Source organism: Pollicipes pollicipes, unplaced genomic scaffold (genome assembly GCF_011947565.3).
Source record: "Pollicipes pollicipes isolate AB1234 unplaced genomic scaffold, Ppol_2.1 Scaffold_7261;HRSCAF=8764_pilon_pilon_pilon, whole genome shotgun sequence".
Lineage (NCBI taxonomy): Eukaryota > Metazoa > Arthropoda > Thecostraca > Pollicipedomorpha > Pollicipedidae > Pollicipes > Pollicipes pollicipes.
The window spans coordinates 61232443-61251653 of record NW_023597054.1 but is presented as its reverse complement, the minus strand read 5'-3'; the positions used below and the strand labels follow the sequence as shown (position 1 = coordinate 61251653).

At 52.1% G+C, this 19211-nt stretch overlaps 1 protein-coding gene across 1 annotated transcript in view; it reads right to left on the bottom strand.

Moving 5' to 3' along the window:
- The window catches only part of LOC119112187 (protein CASP), a 242096-nt gene extending 223126 nt beyond the window's left edge, over window positions 1-18970 (bottom strand). Inside the window, exon 1 of the mRNA XM_037236259.1 lies at window positions 18805-18970. Coding sequence (XP_037092154.1) covers window positions 18805-18867 — 63 coding nt within the window. The 5' untranslated portion in view covers window positions 18868-18970. The remainder of the gene's footprint in view (window positions 1-18804) is intronic.
- Window positions 18971-19211: the final 241 nt, after the last annotated feature.

Below are 19211 nucleotides of genomic sequence, written 5' to 3'. Positions count from 1 at the left end.
CAGTCAGAGCTAGATATGGCTGTCTGTACCAAGTTCACAAGACGCACACTGTGCCTTTTGCGAATGTTCCGCAAAGCGCCGCAGTGTTTTTGTTCTATTTGAGAAGCATAACCATTCGTCGCCTGCGCGCAAAATCGGCACATCCAACCGCCGTTGGCGATGCGCCAACAACAAACCTCTCAACTATGAACAAAAAGCGCCACCCTGGTTCAAGCCCCCGTCACCTCACAACAGCATGCCACCGTCCCCGCCCCCCCCCCCCCCCCCCTCCCTTCTCCCCCCTAAAGCGGTGAGCTGGACGTGAGAACGCTTCGTTACGTTGAACGGCGTGTCGTGCGTGCGCGTGGCTCCAGGGCGGGTCCCGGTGCCGTGCGGCGGCCCGGCGGCTCGACTAATGTCAGGGCATTGGGCGCCTGACGTCGATCCGGCTCCGGATCCGGCTGCGCACCGGACCACGTCCGGGTCGCCCGCCGGCCGGAGACGAGCCTCACTCCGGTCTGGGCGCGCCACATCCTTCGGGGAAGTCAGGTTGTGCCATCTTGCAAAGCGCGCAACTGTTGTCACTGTTCGCGGCCCGGTCTCGCGTGTGGCTGTCACAACAGGGCTTGCGAAAAAGCACGCAAAGTACGGGGTTCGAACTCGGGACCTTTGATCAGGTGCAGTCAAACGCAGCGCTCTTGATCGCGCATCTCCGTCAGTTGTTCAGTCTCGGGCTGGGGCCAGGCGCGGCCGCCTCTCAGACCATAGGCAAGGACATGTGGCACTGGAACTAGAGTAACCTGTGCTTGATTCCGGATGCCTGCATTAGAAACCGTCCAACTTGCGGGCCAACGGGAGCCAAGGACTCAGGCCCTTCGACCTAAACTGGATGACAGGTGGCAGTCATTCGGTCATGATACAATGAAGTTCACCTCCGCATAACGAGGCGTAACCTTGAGCTTATCTTTAGCCCTCAACGGATGGGCGTTTCTTCCCATTTCTAACTGAAGATGGGACTTCACAGAAGGCTCAGCCACCTCCAAAACTAAAGGCCCTACAGCAAAGCGGAAAACGGCATCGGACAGCTTGCACTAAGCTGCACTGCGACAGTGGCATTGCACAGCAGTGCCAATGACCATTTATGGGCCAAACCAGCGGAACATGCATTTTGAGCAAACCCCGGTACCCTTTCTAACTTAAGAACTACGAAGATTATGACGGTCATCTACCCGTATTCTCGTGCATGGCCCGTACATGGTCATCTCGTCTGATAATCTGGCCTTGGATGACCCATCATGCTTGCATCTTTTGGAATTGCACCACCAAGTAGCATGAATATATGCAGTAGACGACAGAAGACAAGCCTCTCGGAACGAACTTTTTACAACAAAGGTACATTACCGGGTGCTTGGACAGCAAACGTGACCTACATGCTCTCGACGGAGGGGTCATCGCTCGTGACCAATATTATGTTATGAACTTCAAACTTTCACAGAGCGCGTAAAACCTTACGCCAATTATGCCAATAATTCAAAGTCCTGCGTTAGGCGGTTCGTAAGTCACCTCCGACAAAATTCTGCCGCTGCTGGGGTCACCTCCGACAAACCTCTGCCGCTGCTGGGGTCACCTCTGCCCATAACAGCAGAAACACCAGCGCATGCTTACAGAGCAATGGCACGTGGGCTACATACTCAAAAAGGTACGATCTCTAAAGTCGACGCTGTTAATATAGAAGTCAAGCCCCTGGTTCAACTCTGTACCTGATCTCCCGTTTCAAGTAAAGTTCCGAGGAGACCGCCCTCGCGTTACGCACCTGCTCACTCAAAGCCCAACTTTCGCTGGTCTCGAGCCGAGGTCATCAGTGAGAGGGCGCTGCCCACACCGGATTCCGACACGTGCCTCCACCCCGCCCGCCGGGCTATAACCGTCCCGAGCCCAACCCCCGCCTGACACGGCGCTGGCCGCCCCAAACCCCGACCCTGTCCAGTCCGCCCAGTGCCCCGCCTCGAGCCCAGTTCGAGCTCTGAAGGAACGCTGTCCATCTGGAGCTCATCTCGCCGGCCCGGGCTGACCGGCCGGCGGTGACCGGCCGTGTAATTACCGGTTCGTCGCGTCGCCGGCGGCGCGGCGTCGGCCCGAGCCCGCGCGCTCGACGCCCGACGCCTGCGTCCCCGTCGGCCCGCCGCCGACCGTAATAACACGGTAAAGGGATCGACTCGAGATTGCTCTCCTCCTTTGATGTTTTTTAATGTTTACATCAGCGTCGGCCGGGTTACATCAAGGCTAATCAGTCGAAATTGGAAGGGCGGGCGCTGTTTTCGCCGGTATCGGTGTTTTCCACTGCGGCTGGGCGGACGGGGCACGACCGAGAGGGCTTTTACTGGTGATGTTGAGTGTTTTCGCGCGCAACCACAATACCACTCAGCCCTTCACAAAATATTACGAACGCCTTGTTGATGAGACCCCGGTATCATTTTACATCACATCAAGCGTGCATAACATCTCTCCCCACTGCAGCCCGAGCTTGTCATCGCGCCAAACATCCGCGCGAGGCGCCGCGGCCAACTCGGCGCGCCAAACCGGTGGTACACTTTTTCCAGTCATTAACTATGGCCAAAGACAATGGCCGGCGTCGGCAGCGCCTCAAATGGAGTGCGAGGCTCGCTCCTGGCCGGTTCCAAACCCACCGCGCTAATCCGGCCGCTGATATACAAACAGCGGGCGATGCCGCGCCGGCCGGGTGCCAGCGGCAGGCCGACGACTCAGGGCAGGCCGGCGGCATTACGGCGGCTGTAATAAAATGCAAAGCGAGAAGACGAGGATACTTGATACGGCAGACGGGCGCCGGCGAAACATCTCTGCGGTGAGTTTAGAGTGACAATGCAGATGGCAACGACACGGCGCGCGTCCGTTCAGCTCGAGAATAAGCTGGCGATGTAGGTCGTGAGAGGACGAAAGGACACATGAAAATATCCACGATGCCAGAAAGGAAAACGGGAAAATGTGAATTATTTGAAACGCTGCCTTTCCGTCACATAATAACTCAACAAAGCCCCCCCCCCCAAAAAAAAAATCAACAAGAAAGAGAGCAGTCGAAAAATTGGTGGTGTTTGCCATACCTCATTATCAGCCATATTTGCCGAAACAAAAGTGCGGGTTTTTTCAGGGCGCTGCTGTCAAGAGCATGTAAGTTTTACGATGCCAAGGCCGTTCCAACGCCACCTCTCCCTCTCCCCAAACCTGTCGCCAGCACCGACCGGCCCGATCCGACAGCGCCGCTCCCGGCCGCGCCGGCAGTCTCGCCGGCCCTGGTGACCTCAACATGGCCCCGGCAGCCATCTCGGCGACCCGGGCGGCCGCCGACCGCCATGGCCGACCGACCTGAGCCGACGCGTCGGCGCCGTCCTGACGCACGCCAATAAAACGGTGGCCGCCCGCCGTGAATCGGCGATAGCTCGCCGACCGGTCCGCTGCGGCCGTTCCGCGCGGTGACCGCCGCCGGCGCGCGGCGCGCGTAAATCACGCAAAACACGCCGCGGGCTATCCGTCGGGTCACGCGGCCGTGCCGGCCGGCCGGTGGTCGCCGCCGGGGGCGGGCGCGGCGCAGGCCGCGCCCGCCCGGCCACCGGAACGGTCGCTGCTTTATGTGCCGCATCAGGCGGCGGCCGGAATCTGTTCCGCAGGCAACGATCCCGCAAATTGCCCGTTCGTCGTGGGGCGACGGGCTCGCGGCCGGCCGCACGCAGGGTGACGCGTCATCGACGTGAGCGATGGCAGACGCGCCGATGGCCGATGGCCGGCGGCCGGCCGCACGCACGGTGACGTGTCATCGACGTGAGAGATGGCAGACGCCGCGCGCCGATGGCCCATGGCCGGCGGACGCGGTGCGGCCGCGGACGTGCCACTGTCCGGAGCTGCTGCTCCCGCTGTTCATCGAGTGGGCGCTGGTCGGCATGTGGACGTCTGTCGCGGTGGTCGCACCAGCGCATGTACGCGCGTGCTGGCGCCTAAACGGTGGGGCGGGGGAGCAAAGTTGAAAAACTGCATTGTGCTGCGTCCTTGGGGCATCTTTTCGACGCAAAGCACGTCTTCCAATTCGCTCTGCCAGGAATCCACCGCGGAGGTCGCACGCCTGACTGTGCGCTCATGGCTGAATCTGAGCCCTGTATGGCTAATTTGAAGGAGTCGGACAGATTCAGGGAGTGGTCGCTGTTGTGGGCGATGTCCTCCACCTCCCCAAACACGACTGAAGCGCACGTGCTGGTGAGCTTACGAGCAGCTTTACTACTGATGTAGCGCCAGACGAAAGACGAAAATGAAAATGAGTGGCGTTGATAGTGTTCCGAAAGCAAGGGTTTCGGACTCAGGATAAGCATCTCAATGATTCAATAATTCGGGGCTGTCTCCGCCTTACTTAATCCGCTGCATCTGGCACGCCCAGCCCCCAGTACAAGCCGAGCATCGCGTAGCAGCAGGCATGAATCCAGCGAGGTGACGAGGTTCTCAATCTCTTCGGATTCTCTCATCCCCGTGGAAGGTATATAGTGCAGACGGTTACGTTCAGCGACTCCAAATCTACACGGACAGCAAACGTTTGGAGGTGAATGCGCAACACCGCTGGCGGTTGGGAACGCTGTGACGCACAAGCAGTGCTTTCCGTCACGCGCAGCAACGGAGAGGACGGAGTCTTGCCTTCAAAACACATGATGCTTCATGCCAGCCATATTTTGGGGGGATAGCTTGGCTTCCGGGAATATGCGACTTCAGGGGGCTCCTGCGACGTAAGCTGAGGCAAGTCTGTCCGGTTTACCACGAAAACAGGTATGTTTTACTGGAAAAATAGTGACTGGTATGCCGTGCGTGCACCTTAAAACTGTTTCAAAGCGGTCTCCTCTGTGTTCCACCTGATGCTGAACGAGGAACGTGTGCGTGCGATCACCAGAACCAGAATCGGTTCGAGGCCGGAACCTAGGGTTACAGCATTCAGTGAGCGACGTACAACAGGGTGAGACCGTCTCTGACCCGCAGCGGGAGACGGGCCCGGTCGTGATGCGTTTGTCCCGTGTCCAACCGCAGCGGAACTAAGGATGGTCCCATCGGCTTCTTCAGTGCCCGTGAAGGTGGCCTGAGGAAGTCCCCCACTATGAGTACCTGTGGAAAGATCTAGAGACGAAACCCGGCTGCTCTCCCCGATGGTCCGAGATATAGACCAGTGTCTCTCGAATGTCCACCTTCAGCGGAGGGGTCCCACTGGGCGCGACCACGGGAAAGGAAAAGGCGCGTGTACTGCCTTGACTCACAGAAGCCACGGAGAGTGCCCTTTCCGAGGACGGCCGTGGCCTGCGGCCACGCGCGGGGATCTTGCCGTCCTCCCCATCTCCAGCGGACGGCAGCTAGGGTCGTCGGCACGCCGAGGCACGTGAGGCCCCTCCCCCCAAGGCCCCTCCGCGGCGCCGGTCACCGGAAGGGTCACAGGCACGACGGGCATTGATCCTGGCGGCATTGCCGTGTCCTCGGGAACGCCACCAGCGCCCCCGGGGCTGCGCTTGCCGCCTGTTGTCTGGTACAGGGGGAGGTGCGGAAAGAATGGCATTCTTCGTTATGCAGCAAATCTGAGTGGGTTTGGGTAAGTCTGAGACGGTTTGGGCACAACGTGCTTAGGATCAGTTGGATGGAATCTCAAATGGTCATACTGTGGAAGGCGCTGAGTCTCAACGCCTCAGAGCGTCGCGAGTACTCGGTAGGATTGACGCGATGGGCCTCCTAGCCTGTGCGAGAGCATCTCGGTGAGGTTTTGCTGAGTGCGTCTCTTCACGGATGCGTAGTGCTCATGAACTGAGAGCCCACCTTCTACCTTGATGGTCATAACTTTCGGTTTCGTTAGGTAGGTCTGGTATTTACGAAATTACGACGCAATGCACCGCTGGCAGTCAACGTGTCTCGTAGTTCTTGTCGCGCAGTCCTGGGATGTATGGCCTGTTGCACGACACCTGGCGCACCTCAGTCAGGTGGCAGCAAGGAGTTATCTGCGACACGACCCACATGATATCTGAAACGCATGATGGGATCCGGAACGTAAGGGCGATGAGGTGAGGTGAGGTGAGGACTGAAAGCAAACAAAGTTTCCTCCAGAAGTAACGATGCGTTGAATGTACACATCACCACACCACTGTCTACCACGCATCACCTATCTTCCCTTCTCGAAAGTCTGACCAATGTTACCACGTTCTTGGAAAAACTTTCAATGACGCCTCGCCTGGGACTCCACGAAGGTCAGAGCCAGACAACACTGCTGGAGTTATTAAACGCATGGCGCCATCCATCTACGGGTACCAACACAACTCCCTGTCTGCGCACTCTGTATATGAGCTCCTTGGCCGAAAACACGATGTTAGCGTCCCGCCCTCGCGGAGTCTTACCTCGAGTCGGCCATCTGCATGCATCAACGGATCCTGCGAGGTGGATTTGAGAGGACAGGAGAGGATTTGCGAGAGGATTTGAGGATTCCCGGTGAAAAGCGTCCAGCCGCCGAGGCAGCCTTTGCCTTCATGTTCAATATCGGTCATGCTAACTAACCACAAGAGTCAGGCAACGCTCTTGCTCAGATCATCAGATCACCGGGTTCTCGCTCAAATCATCAGACCAGCATCACGCTCCATCCAAGTCCGACTGCACTAGCTCCTCTCGCATCCCCTCACCTAACTGGGGGGCGTCCGTGACCCTTCACTCGGGATGACGCGAGGAGGCGGGGACTGTACGCGATCCGATGAGCCAGAAGCGACGCTGCGGAGCCGTCGGGTACAAGCCGGCGGGGACTGGCGCCCCGACTCACGGAGGGCTGACCGGACACCTCCCCGGTGTGAGTCAGGAGTCGGCCCAGGGCCGTGTGGCAAGGCAGACACTGCACCTGGTGGCTCTTCCTTATCGCCCGTCACACGGTCACCTTGACCTCACATGCGAGGCCGGCACGGGCCACCTCGCACGCTGGCAAATCCAGGTTAGAGGTGGAGGCCGAGGCCGACCTGCAGGGCGGTCAATGTCACCTTAACAACCGGAGCCCCCTTACCAAGTTACTACCCTCGCGAGGCGCAATTGGTCACAGCAGCCCACATAAAACTGGAGCCAGGGGTCGGGAGAGTGCGAACTCCACATGGCTACATCCAGAGTCGTTAGTACACTCACGGCGAGTGGTTAGCGCCTTCGGCTCCCAATTGGGGGCCGGATTCAAACCCCGCTTGCGCCTGGGCCCCTTAATTCTTTCCCCTTTCTCATCCACCACGGAAAGGTGATACCTCGTTGGGGGAGAGGAAACTGTAGTGATTTCGTACCGTTATGTCGTCATGTCGTATGTCGTTAGAAAAGTATCTCCCTTACTAGGGATGTCAAACTTAAAAATATGCGCGCGCACGTATGTCACGCATAAGACCTCGAAGACGCATTCGTGGCATGTTGTCAATATCGACGGGGACAATTTTGTCAGCAGTGTCGCTGCCGACTCACGATGGGATGACATTGCGCTCCACCTGCACACGCGCTGCAGCATTAACCAGTATGCCGACTTATGCAAGACTTTTTTAATCAGGTCGTGATGTGCATTTCACACAAAGCGATGCTCCCGGCTGATAATGATTTGTTGTCAATGATCGTCTCAACGTGTCGCACTACGGTCCGGTCTTCACGCAGTAGCAGGAGTGCAAACACAAACTCGTGCTAACGAGCAGACTCCTGGGGATACATGTAGCCGATTATAGGGCACTTGTGCCTTAAAGTGACAGTCATCCACAGTTGACGCAGTATGCAGGCCCCCGCTCGCTGCTACAGTGCCACAGAGACATGAGTGCGCGCTTGGAACCGGGGCTGTCGCTTGCAGTTTCCCGGCAGCGCCCAGGCTGTGCCGGCACGCTGCGAGCTCAGCGGGACAGCATACCACTGCAGGTGCGATCGGTGCCGGAGCCGAACGCCGTACGTGAAATTTGGTTCGAACTATCGTGTAACGGCGACGGTTCCGCGCACTTTAGACCTAAAAAATGAAACGCATCGGCATGATTTATTACTAACAAGAAATTGAAATATCGCAATCCTCACGTTCAAAGGGAAAGCGAAGACTGGACATCAGATTCCTCTGTGCGTGGGCGAAACCTTCGAAGCTGATAAAAGCCGAGCCGAGCGTGGAGGTGTACAACAGCTCCTCCTAGTCCAGACGGCTGTGCCGAGTGGGTCTCTGGGGAGGGGGGGGGGCAGACAGTCCAAAGTCGAGACCCTTGAACATCCTCCCAACCGCCGCAGCAACCAACAGACAGAGAAATGAGGCAAGCATGCCGAGCAAATGGTCCACCAGGAAAGGATGGAGAAACTGTTCATAAAGAACGTCGGTGCGATGATTGAAACAAGGGTGCCAACCGTGCCAAGGGTACCATAGTGCGCCTGTCACCTGAGAAAGAATGGCCGCGGGTAAATACCATGACGCTTCGTACTGTGATGGTCTACGTAATAGCGTCGAAATCGAAAAATGGGATACTGCTGGACTTCATGAGCACGCTCAAGGCCCTATAATAACGGGTTGGGTGGCAGGATAATACCAGAATATACTAGATTTGAAATTGGTATCGGCACAGCGAGTTCATTTGCTACTTTTTATCAATAATTGTTGCAATACTGCCATTCAAATAAAAGTTGATAAACACATCATATCTGGCGAAGCATTATAATCTGTTATAGGAAATATCCATATTAGCATCTTTGATAGCCTAAACCTTCGACTAAATATGGCAATGTTACAACTATGGTGCTACGGTGACATAACAAAACTGCACTGGTTCTGCTGGCAGCATGCCGGGCAGCACAGGCATTTTACGCCGTTCGTTGCTTGGCAATCCCGGTGAACATTTTCGTAAGAATAGCTACAATGGCACTACCCTGGCGCTTATATAATACTCGTCCCTGAATTGTGTCCTAAAAGACCGTACAAACCAACGAAACCTCCAAATTTTAAACCTTGTACCACTGTTACACCCAAATTTGTTATGGAAGGTCCATCTATGTCCATCCAGGTATTCCTAGTTACAAATATTGTAATGCTAATGTGTATGTGCAATTTCATGTCAATAATACAATTTTAGACCTTACAAGGTGGAACATAGCATGGACTTTCAGCATCAAGCTATGTACTGGTTGCCCCTAGGTTGTCATCTACTATGTATTGATGTTTAAAATACAATCATTGGCATGCAATCAATCACAATATTTCCTACTTCTTATAACAGTGATAATAATGTGAACACACTATTATGAGCGCTGCACCAGTGGCCAGTGATCAGGGATGCCAAATGAGTTGGGGCCCTCAAGTCAAACTCATTTCAACTCACTCCATTCAGCCCCAGCGAACTGAGCAGTGGGAAATGATGTAACCCACCACTCAAAAGACACCAACACATGGGCTTGTTTGTTATCAGATTTGGCTCACTTTGTTCTAAAAGTCAGGTTGCAGGCCAAATATTTTGGGGGACTGAAGCCCTGCCTGAGAAGGAAATAACTGCACCCCTGCCAAATGACAATCAGTGTTGGCAAATGACAAATTGCACTGACCTAAGGTCACGTATGAAGGTCAGACCAATGTCAAAATCAACCTGCTTTATTATTCTAGGGCTTGTTGCATGAGGTAGTTTCTGGTGCTCATTACGAATTTACTGAAGACAAAAACCGCATTATACACCTTTCATAGACTTCTTAAGGGTCAGAATAGGTCACTGACTTAGAATGACCCGGGTCAATATCTTGTTTTTAAGAACATACTGCCTAGCGTAATCTGTGTCGCTTATCCAAATGCAAAACGCAAAGCGGTCTTGTATAGTTTTGGCCACCATGACCTTAAAAAGGTCAAACGAGGTCGCTGACCTGAGATGAGCATGTGACCTTTTGCTTGGAACAAGTATCTAGGTTCCAGGGGCCCCTTGGATAACCTGGTATTTGACCTTGTTTGACCTTATTTGGCCCGAAGGTCATAGCCTAAGAACCTCAAGCTGTGACCTAAGTGAGATCATATACTGGTCAATACACCCGGTGAATTTGATGTCTCTAGCTCTCTTAATTCTTGAGATCTCAGGGAGGTCAAATTGACCCTCCCCGCCCGAGCGAAGGATGTCCAACCGGCCACCCAGGCGCGTGTTAACATTGAATGCAACCGTTGCCGCCTTCTCAGCGGTTGCACGCTCAAGTATTTCCCTTCCATTGAGATTACCGTTCGTTTATAAGTATCACCGGTTTAAGGCAACCCGCATCTGGACCGCAGTTAGGAACGTTCCGTGACAGTAAGGGTGATAATCGTCTGCCACCTTCGTAAAAGTCGTCCTTATTGGATGTAAAACATGGTATGGGAATACGGGCTGGTGCTGGAATATCTGACCAGCCACAACTGTTTTAACGACGCGTATGGCTAGGGGACATAAAAGCATACGTATTGAGACTTACTTTATTGGAGAGAACGGCTTAGAAGCATTCTAAAAAACGATCATAAAAAACACATGCTGCGATCCCCTTCAACGCGTAAATGCCCTGGGCCAATCCCAGAATGACGTCACCATGGGATTGCCAGGTCTAGTTCCGACTAGGTTCCGACCCCTCCCCCCCCCCCCCCCTCCCTGAGCATGCCCAACAGCTGATAAGTTCAAACAATGCAATCATACTACAAACGCGCGCATTTAGTTGGAAAAACACGCTAAGCTGTTTAAAGGATACTCGTTGCTGGAGACTGGAGATGTGACGTGGAAACAACGCAAAATATTCGATGTGGACAATTATCCGCACCGGTGAAAAATGGGACATTTTTCTGGGAATTATTGGTCAGACAAGAACAATCAAAATACGCAGAAGAAGCCCCCAGCCCAATTAGAGCCCGGACAAGACGCATCCTCCGGCACGCCCTGTCGATCTGAAGCGGTCAGACAACCCTTAGGAAGGCTAGCCCTCGGAGCATTTGTATTTCGCTTCTCGAACTCGCCGTAATTGGGACATCGGGATCAGTTTATCTAGCAAGGCTACATCTCGTGCTTATATCAGTCTACACAAGCGAACAAGAAAGATTACCCCCATTGTAGATTGCTGACGCAAGCACAGACACAGACTGTGCAGCAACGGCGCGGGACGCTGTTCACCACAGATGCTGTGATCACCCTGGCGTAGCAACTGACCATCAGCGTGATCAATGTCAATGGTCATGTCACCCAGCGTAGTTGTGAAGCGCACAGGACAAGCGACTCGTACGTGCAAGCTGCATCATAGGCAATCATATCATTTCTTCGGTGCTACAATGTTTGATATCCCTAAAAGGAAAACGCCTATTGAAGATTTTGCTTGGCAAAATCAGAGGGACACACAGAGAAATCACCGCACGAATCCTCTTGTTTTACATGTGGAGAACATCACGAGGGAACAGGAGGCGCAAGTCGATTCGTGGTCTTTCTAGCACAGCGTCTCCTGACGGTAACGCGTTTGTGTCAACCAGTTTCAGTCTAAAACAAGAGCTAAGCCAGTACACATCAACAAGATCAAAATCAATGACCATCCAATTCTGATAAGCACCGTTCCAAAAAAACAAACTACACCAGGCGAAGACGCAATCTGACGCAGGAGGAGCGAACGGTCCCTTTATATTCCCCACAGAAGGCATCGGCAGTGTATTGGACGCATTTGTTTGTGCCGTGAGCGGCGCGGCACCGCAAAACGACGCCGGAATCGCCGCCGGGGGCCGAGACAATCACGGCGCATCGCTCCCGCCGCCATTCGCAGGCCGGCCACGTGCCGATCTGATAGTCGCCGCGATCAATTTAATATTTATAAATTGAAACGGAGGCAGCAGCAGCAGCGGCGGCGGTGGCGGCCATCCCAATTCGGGAGCATTCCATAGTAGGCCGACCGTACAGCGTCGTCAGACGGAGCGAAGGACAGCGGGGAGGGGATGGTCAGCTCGGCCGGGCGCCCTGAAGACGGCGGACACACAAGCGGGACCACAGCCGACAGGCGACGGCTACAGGGAACCAAGAAGGGGTGCCGCAGAGGATGGGTCGACGGTGGACCACGGTGAGCACCTGTAACTCTGTGCAGTCCGGAGGGCACCGACGACCCGATTTTAATGGTTTGCTCCCAAAATTGCTGGTTTAGGCGCCCAGCAAACCATTTTTCCCAGCCCCAGCATCGGCTGGATCCTGGGCGTGGTATCCCAGTGACGTCACTGGATCAAAGCGGGCGTATGTCAGGTAACAACCCACTGTCCACGCAAGTCTTGCTGGTGTCTCGAACCGGAAGTGACACGCCATGCCGTGTCGCACGACATTCAAACATTCGCATTAGCTTTATCATTACCTTCGCACTGCCCAACTTCTGTACGCTGTGATCCCTGTAGCCTAAACGCATCAGTATCTCCGCCCCTGAGCGTGGGACTCCAGACAGTCCCGTTTATCAGCCAATTAAAAGACGCAACACTCAGCTCCGCGCTGCCAATCTCACGTATCTCCCGATCATATCACCTGGTGCGATCGACGGACACTCAGCAACAGTCGCACCACCTGCCATCCATCCGGTGGCAAGCCAGAGCGGCAGGGGCGGGGGAGGAGGGACGGGAAGAAGAGGACCGGAAGCCGCCGGCGGTCGCCGCCCAGGCGCCAATCGTCACGTGCCGACGTAACGGCGCCATCGGGCGGCCGCCCTCGACCCATCGCGACGCTAACGGCGCCCGGCTGACCGGCGGCGCCGTCGGCGGGGACGACTAAGCTGATGGATCACGGGACTGCTCGCAAGAGAACGGCCTATACAGTGAGGTGCGTGTCGAGCGTGATACGGAGGATGGTGTCAGCACGCTGAGCTTCAGGTGTGGACGCACCGTCTCAGTCTATGTGAAGTAGCTCATTTCCTGGAGTGAGATAAATGCGCTTACGCTTGACCCGATGACGAGTAACATCTTCGCCGCAGGAGCCCCACGCCGAGCCGCGATCTAATCAGAATTTGTCCTAAGCGTGACCTGTTCCAGTGCAGTGTGAATAGGCACTGATTCGTTCACGATGCTAATTTCAAGTAAGATCCTGGTCCTCGCTGGTATTATTCCATAACCTTTAGCTGGACGTTGTCTTGCTGATTTCCTAAAAATGATTCCCGGCTGGATCTTGGTTTTTTCAGGGTTTTGGGCATTATTGCAATCTAGATCTAGTCACTTATTGGATAACTCAGCTCACTGTCAGGCTGGGTGTTGGTTCTCGGTGGATCCCTTAGCTGCCCCCAGATTGTTTCCTGAGTTCTTCTTGGCTCCAAAACTAGACCCCTGGAATTGGTTGCTGGGACGAAACCTTGGTAACCATGCAGACGGCCACTTGAAGCCACGTTTGTGTACTCATGTAAGCAAGTTTGCAGTTTCTACATACAACATGTTGAAATGCTACAGTGAGTTTGCAATGCAAAGCCCACATCACGTAACTCCTGACAGAGAAGCCTTACGACCCACGGCCACGTCGCATGACAACATTAATTTCTGATGTAAACAGTGTGCACCGGCAGCTGTGCACGAAAAGCCGGTGATAGGTCGTGTCAGGTCCAGTCGGGTCAGGGCGGGCCGAGTCGGGTCGGGTCGGGTCGGGTCGGGTCGGGTCGGGTCGGGTCGGGTCGGGTCGGGTCGGGTCCAGTCGAGTCGGGTCGAGTCGGGTCGAGTCGAGTCGAGTCGAGTCGAGTCGAGTCGAGTCGAGTCGAGTCGAGTCGAGTCGAGTCGAGTCGAGTCGAGTCGAGTCGAGTCGGGTCGGCGGATCGGGTCGGGTCGGGTCGGGTCGGGTCGACCGATCAGGCTATGACCATCTGAGGCCAACGTTCACAGCGCACGTATGCGTAGCCCAAGGTAAGTTCATATCGGGTCATCTTATCAGGGACTCGTGCCTTAAACCACGCTTGCGACAGAACCTGACTTGTATCTCAAAGCATTGATACCCACAAGTATTTTAATCAATGACAATTTGTCTGCAACACCTTGAACGCCTAACAAATATGCGTTGCAAAATCATCTTGCGTGAAATGCTTGGCACACTAGCTAGGGTCTAAAACAGTGGCGCAACCACAATTGCGTTACAGGGAGATAGCCCTTTGCCCATAACCGGACCTTTATCAGCAAGGTCGCCCGAAGCAAGGTCAGGGCAGCATGCTGCATATCAGACTCAGCAAGCTATATCTTTCACTGTTGTTTTGGTAACCCCAGAGCCGCAATTCCGAGCTTAAGCCTTTCAGCTTCGCGTTCTCGGTAGCAACGAACCGCTGCAGGTACCGATAATAAGAACTTGGAGGTCGCTCCTACGCTTACGTGAGATATCAAATAGTGAACAACCAAACATGGTGTGATTCTCAATAAAGTATCGAAAGTAACAGCAAGGGTCATACCATGGGAATCATGACATGTCAAAACGATCACGCGATCGTTAAAACCCGATATTTTACTTACATGCAGGGGCGTTTTCACATAATGGGTCTCTGGGACACTTAAGCCCCCTCCCCCTCTCCATTTAAAAAACATAGCATCTAATTGATATACGCGTGAATAAATTGACACCGTTACCTTCGGGGTGAACATGTAAACATAAGCAGATCGAGAACACGCGATGATTTTTTCCCGCCGTGAAACAGATTTGGTGCGCCCGCGGCATGGTAAACTGGGATCTCAGTGAAAAACATGAACCTCTCACAAAGGCCTGCATGCGTGACTGCTTACATGTGATGCTCCAAAGACCTTTCGAAACTAAGGCAGGACACCAGTATGTCATCAAAGCTCAACCACTGGTTCCATCTCTTCGGCAGCCTTACAACTGGGCAAAAAATACATCCCAGTTATCTCTGCAATAGGACGTGACGGACGTACAGAGAAAAAACCATGGCTCTGGCTCTGGACGTGACTTATCGGGGCACGCATCGTTACATTACAGCCACCACTGTTGCAGTAGAGCTAATGTAGAACATAAGCCTTTAAAGTATAGGGTTTGTCGTGTAACACTAATGTCGCGTATAAATTTTTGCAGTAGAAGTAAATACTTTATAAGTTCTGCAGTAGTGGTAACAATGCGTATAAATTTTGTAGCATACGTTTTGTCACGTAACACTTATGTCGTGTTTTTGTATTAACAGAAGAAGCAATGTAGCACTCCTGTCTGTAGGAGTTGTTTTGCAGCAGTCCTATCGGTCTGAGTTTTTTGTTGTAGCACCGCTGTCGTGGAGCTCGGCGCCGGGGTCAGATTTGGTGAGCTTATATCAGGCCGTGTATTTCAGTGACGTATTTGGTGGACATAAAAAGAGCCTTGAAATGTCCAACATTTCTGTAACATGTCCGAATGATCGTTTGTTTAACCATTTCCTCCAGGGGATACTAAACAACGGCTAGTTTCAGCACAAGAACGCCGCCAGAACACTGTGATTTATAGGCCCACCATGCCATCAACAGTGCATTGGCGAGTATCAAAGGGATTTGTTTTCATTCTCAGGGCAGCGTCGTGGAATGAGGCCGGGGCCATGTACAGCCTAAAGGCTTTTGCAGACCCATGGTCTCCCTCTGCAGCGACCTCCCTGCCGTCCAGAAAGGGTATATTACATTGGCGCCTCCTTGAAAGCCAGCAGTGACCTCTGCTGCGGACCGTCAGGATCATTCTTGGTAACCAGGTGAGAAACGAGAAACTAGCAACTCACTTTGGACGCCAGGAGCCAATTTACCGGGCATTAACACACGCTCGGGTGGGGGTCAAACTGACCCCCCAAAGGTTTTTTTTCCAGAATGGTTTCCGAACGGCGCGGCGTAGTGGCGTCAAATTTTGCATAGCTGTAGACAACTGAAAAGCGGATAGTTTGGTGAAAAAATTAGAAGTACCTTGTAAGGTTCATGACCTATGGCGGGTCAAAGTCAGGCCATGGTTTCATTAAAGTCAATTTCCAGGGAGTCGTTCAATCTGATGCAACAACGGAGTGTCAGACGAAGCCATACACCTCTGAAATGCTTTCTTAGACAACAGAACAATTGAATGAGCAAATTGCATTGACCAAAGGTCAGGTATGCAGGTCAGACCAAGGTCAAAACCAACCTGTTTGATTACTCTAGGGCCTGCTGTATGGGATAGTTTCTGGCGTTCATGTCGACCTAATTGACAGTAGAAACCGCATTTTACATCTTTCATAGACTTCTTAGAGGTCAGAATAGGTCATTGACCTAAAATGCCCCAGGTCAACATTTGGTTTTTAGGAACATACTGCCTAGCGTAAACTTTGTCGATTATTCGAATGCAAAACTCAGAGCGGTCTTGTATGATTTTGGTCACCATGACCTTCAAAAGTTCAAACAAGGTCAATGATCTTAAATGAGCACGTGACCTTTTGCTTAGAAACAGTTATCTAGGTTCCGGGGGCATTTTGGAGACCAGCCTGGAATTTGACCTTGTTTGACATTATTTGACCCGAAGGTCATGGTCAGTCACGGTCAGTGGTCATGTCATTGTTAGTCATGTTTATGCACACGTGACCTATGAACCTCAAACTTTGACCTAAGTGAGTTCACGTACATGCCAACATACCTCGTGACTTTGGTGTCTCTAGCTCTCATAGTTCTCCGAGATCTCAGCGGGCGGTCAAATTGACCCCTCCCCTCCCCCCGCCCATCCCTACCCGAGCGAAGGGTATCCTGCCGGCCACCTGGGCGTGTGTTAAGGGGAAATCCTCCGCGCAAAGTGCACAGGAGGGCCGCAGACCTGGTCCTTCTCCTCCGGCTTCTCCTGGTTCCTGCTAGTTCCCTGTCTCCTTTCAGGCCGAGTGGCCCCTGCACGAATAGTAAGCAGGGGCCAAAAACCTAGCCCGAGGAAAGCTCTGACAAGCTTAGTAAGGTGTGCCACTCGTCTAAGGCACAAGCCGTGTTATAAGGCGCAAACGCGGCTATCTTGGCGGAGAATGCCCTTAATAACGCACAGTACGGGTGAAGTCCAGACACACATGCGATGAGATCCCCGACATTGGGTCAATGTGGCCGCAAAAAACAACCATGTACAGGAATGTCAGCATGTCATGCATGTCATGTGTGCCAGGAATGAAATAGTGGGTTCATCAGTTTATCCAAGAAGAAATTGCACAGGAGAGAGCATGGGCATGAGCATGCTTGCTAGCGACTATGATGACATTATGAACAGTATGTCTTGTGGGGACCTTCTCCTCTATGGGCTCAGGAGTGTGGGTGGCACTGACGTGGGCTGGTATGTGATGGCAAATGCATAAAGACAGCCAATAATTGAGAGAGACAGGAGTTGGCCAACAGGTGGAAATATGGGAAGTGGTGGCCATAGAAAGCCCAGTGCCCTGTACACACATGTCCACACATGGGTTCCATTCATCCACTGTGCTTCTCTCGACTGCCAGAGACCTATGGAAAATCATGTGACCAGAAACAGTCCAGGATCCCACAAAAATCAGGTCACCTATGGTGGTCAAAACATCCAGGGAGGGGAGGGAAACACAAAACAGTAAGAAACTGTGGCAAACAAAGTGATTTACCAAATTTACCCATCCTGTAACAGTGCTGCCACTTTGAGCAACAGGTGCATGTGATCTTGCCCTGAAATGTTTCTATCATCAGTGATAGCATTTAGAACTTTCAGCCTGTTGAAACATTGGAAATAAGTGTGGATGTTACAGCACCATACCCTGGACCCAGGATTTTACACAGTCTGAGCATCTCACTCCCAGTGTTCAAAGAAGGCACGTGTGCTGCTAACACATTAGGTGATGGTGTGTTTGGTGATGAAGCTCTCTGCAAACTTAAGGGCTAGAGTAACAACTGTCCAGGCCTCCTTGGGTACTGCTGTTTATCGTTGTTGTGCTTTGGTAACCACTGTGGTGAAAATGGTCCACTAACATACATTTTCAGATTTTTCCAGATGCAACAATGCAACAATGGTGAGCCTTGAAAACAAATGAGTGAGTTACAAAGCATTATGTAGGTGCTGAAAAGATAGAGCATTTTCCATGATCAACTTACATGATTTTGCCATTTTTAATACCTTTGACATGGCCATAAATGGCTAGTTTTACTTTATCAATAGCACTGGATGGTAGAGCAAGGGGAGCATGCACACAACATGAAGGAAAAAGAAAATCCTGACACAACTCTATGCATCCACTGCATGATATTTGCATGCCTGGAAAGAAGACTGTGAGAAAAACTTATTTCAACATGCTGTTTTTTGCAACTCTCCATCACTAAATTCATGGCTATAAGCATGATTTTGTGCAGCCTAGCTACTTTGCCTCATATTCCAATCAAAATGGTGTGATCTTGTTGCAGCCTATGAATTCATACATACACCAGAGGTCCTATAGAATCACATGGAGAGCATCTAACAGAATTGGCTTTTATGAGGGTCTACCATTTCATTGGCTTTTGATATGCCCTTGTCTCACTATACAACATAACAGAGCTTCAGAAGTTTTGACACAAATTACAGTTATGTCATGCTTGAAGTTTCTTATTAGATAATAGTAAGGTACTAAATGATTTCTACATTAACAATTTAGTTAATGACTGACTATCTAAGCCACTGAAAAGATGACAGATTGTTAGTGGACTCATGTAGACTTCTGGGTTCTGCATCCAGGTACTCCATTGCATGATCATGGCCTTTTCAGACATTGTGCCAAGAGACTGGCCCTATTTTATGCAACAGTGACTTCAGACATTGAAATAAAACTGCATGCATCCTAAAACACCACAATTTAAATATTTGGGTTGGCAAAAATAGCAATCCACTAACAAACTGTGTATAGGCATCATGCACCCACCTGTAGGCCAGATAATCCAAACTTCTTCCACTCTTGTACAAGGTCCATCACTTTAGTTCCCATGTTATCACTTTCACTCACACCGCACAATTATCACAATATCCACTAATCGCGCACAAATCACCACAACACACAAATCACACCGACGCAAGTGCAACGTCAACAACCTCGGATGTAAACAAAATCAGCCGACTGTTATAATAGTGCTGACCATATTTATTGCAGCTTAGCTCGAGCTATCTAACGGTGAATGTGTGAATGGTCAGTCAACTCTGCTGGACAAAAAGGAACGATGCTGAATATTTTTGATTTATTTTGATCTGAAAACATGCAATATGTGAGCATACGTCAACCGAGGTAGTTTTCTCAGCGGAATCAGGTTATCCGTATTGAAATTATTTTCTCTA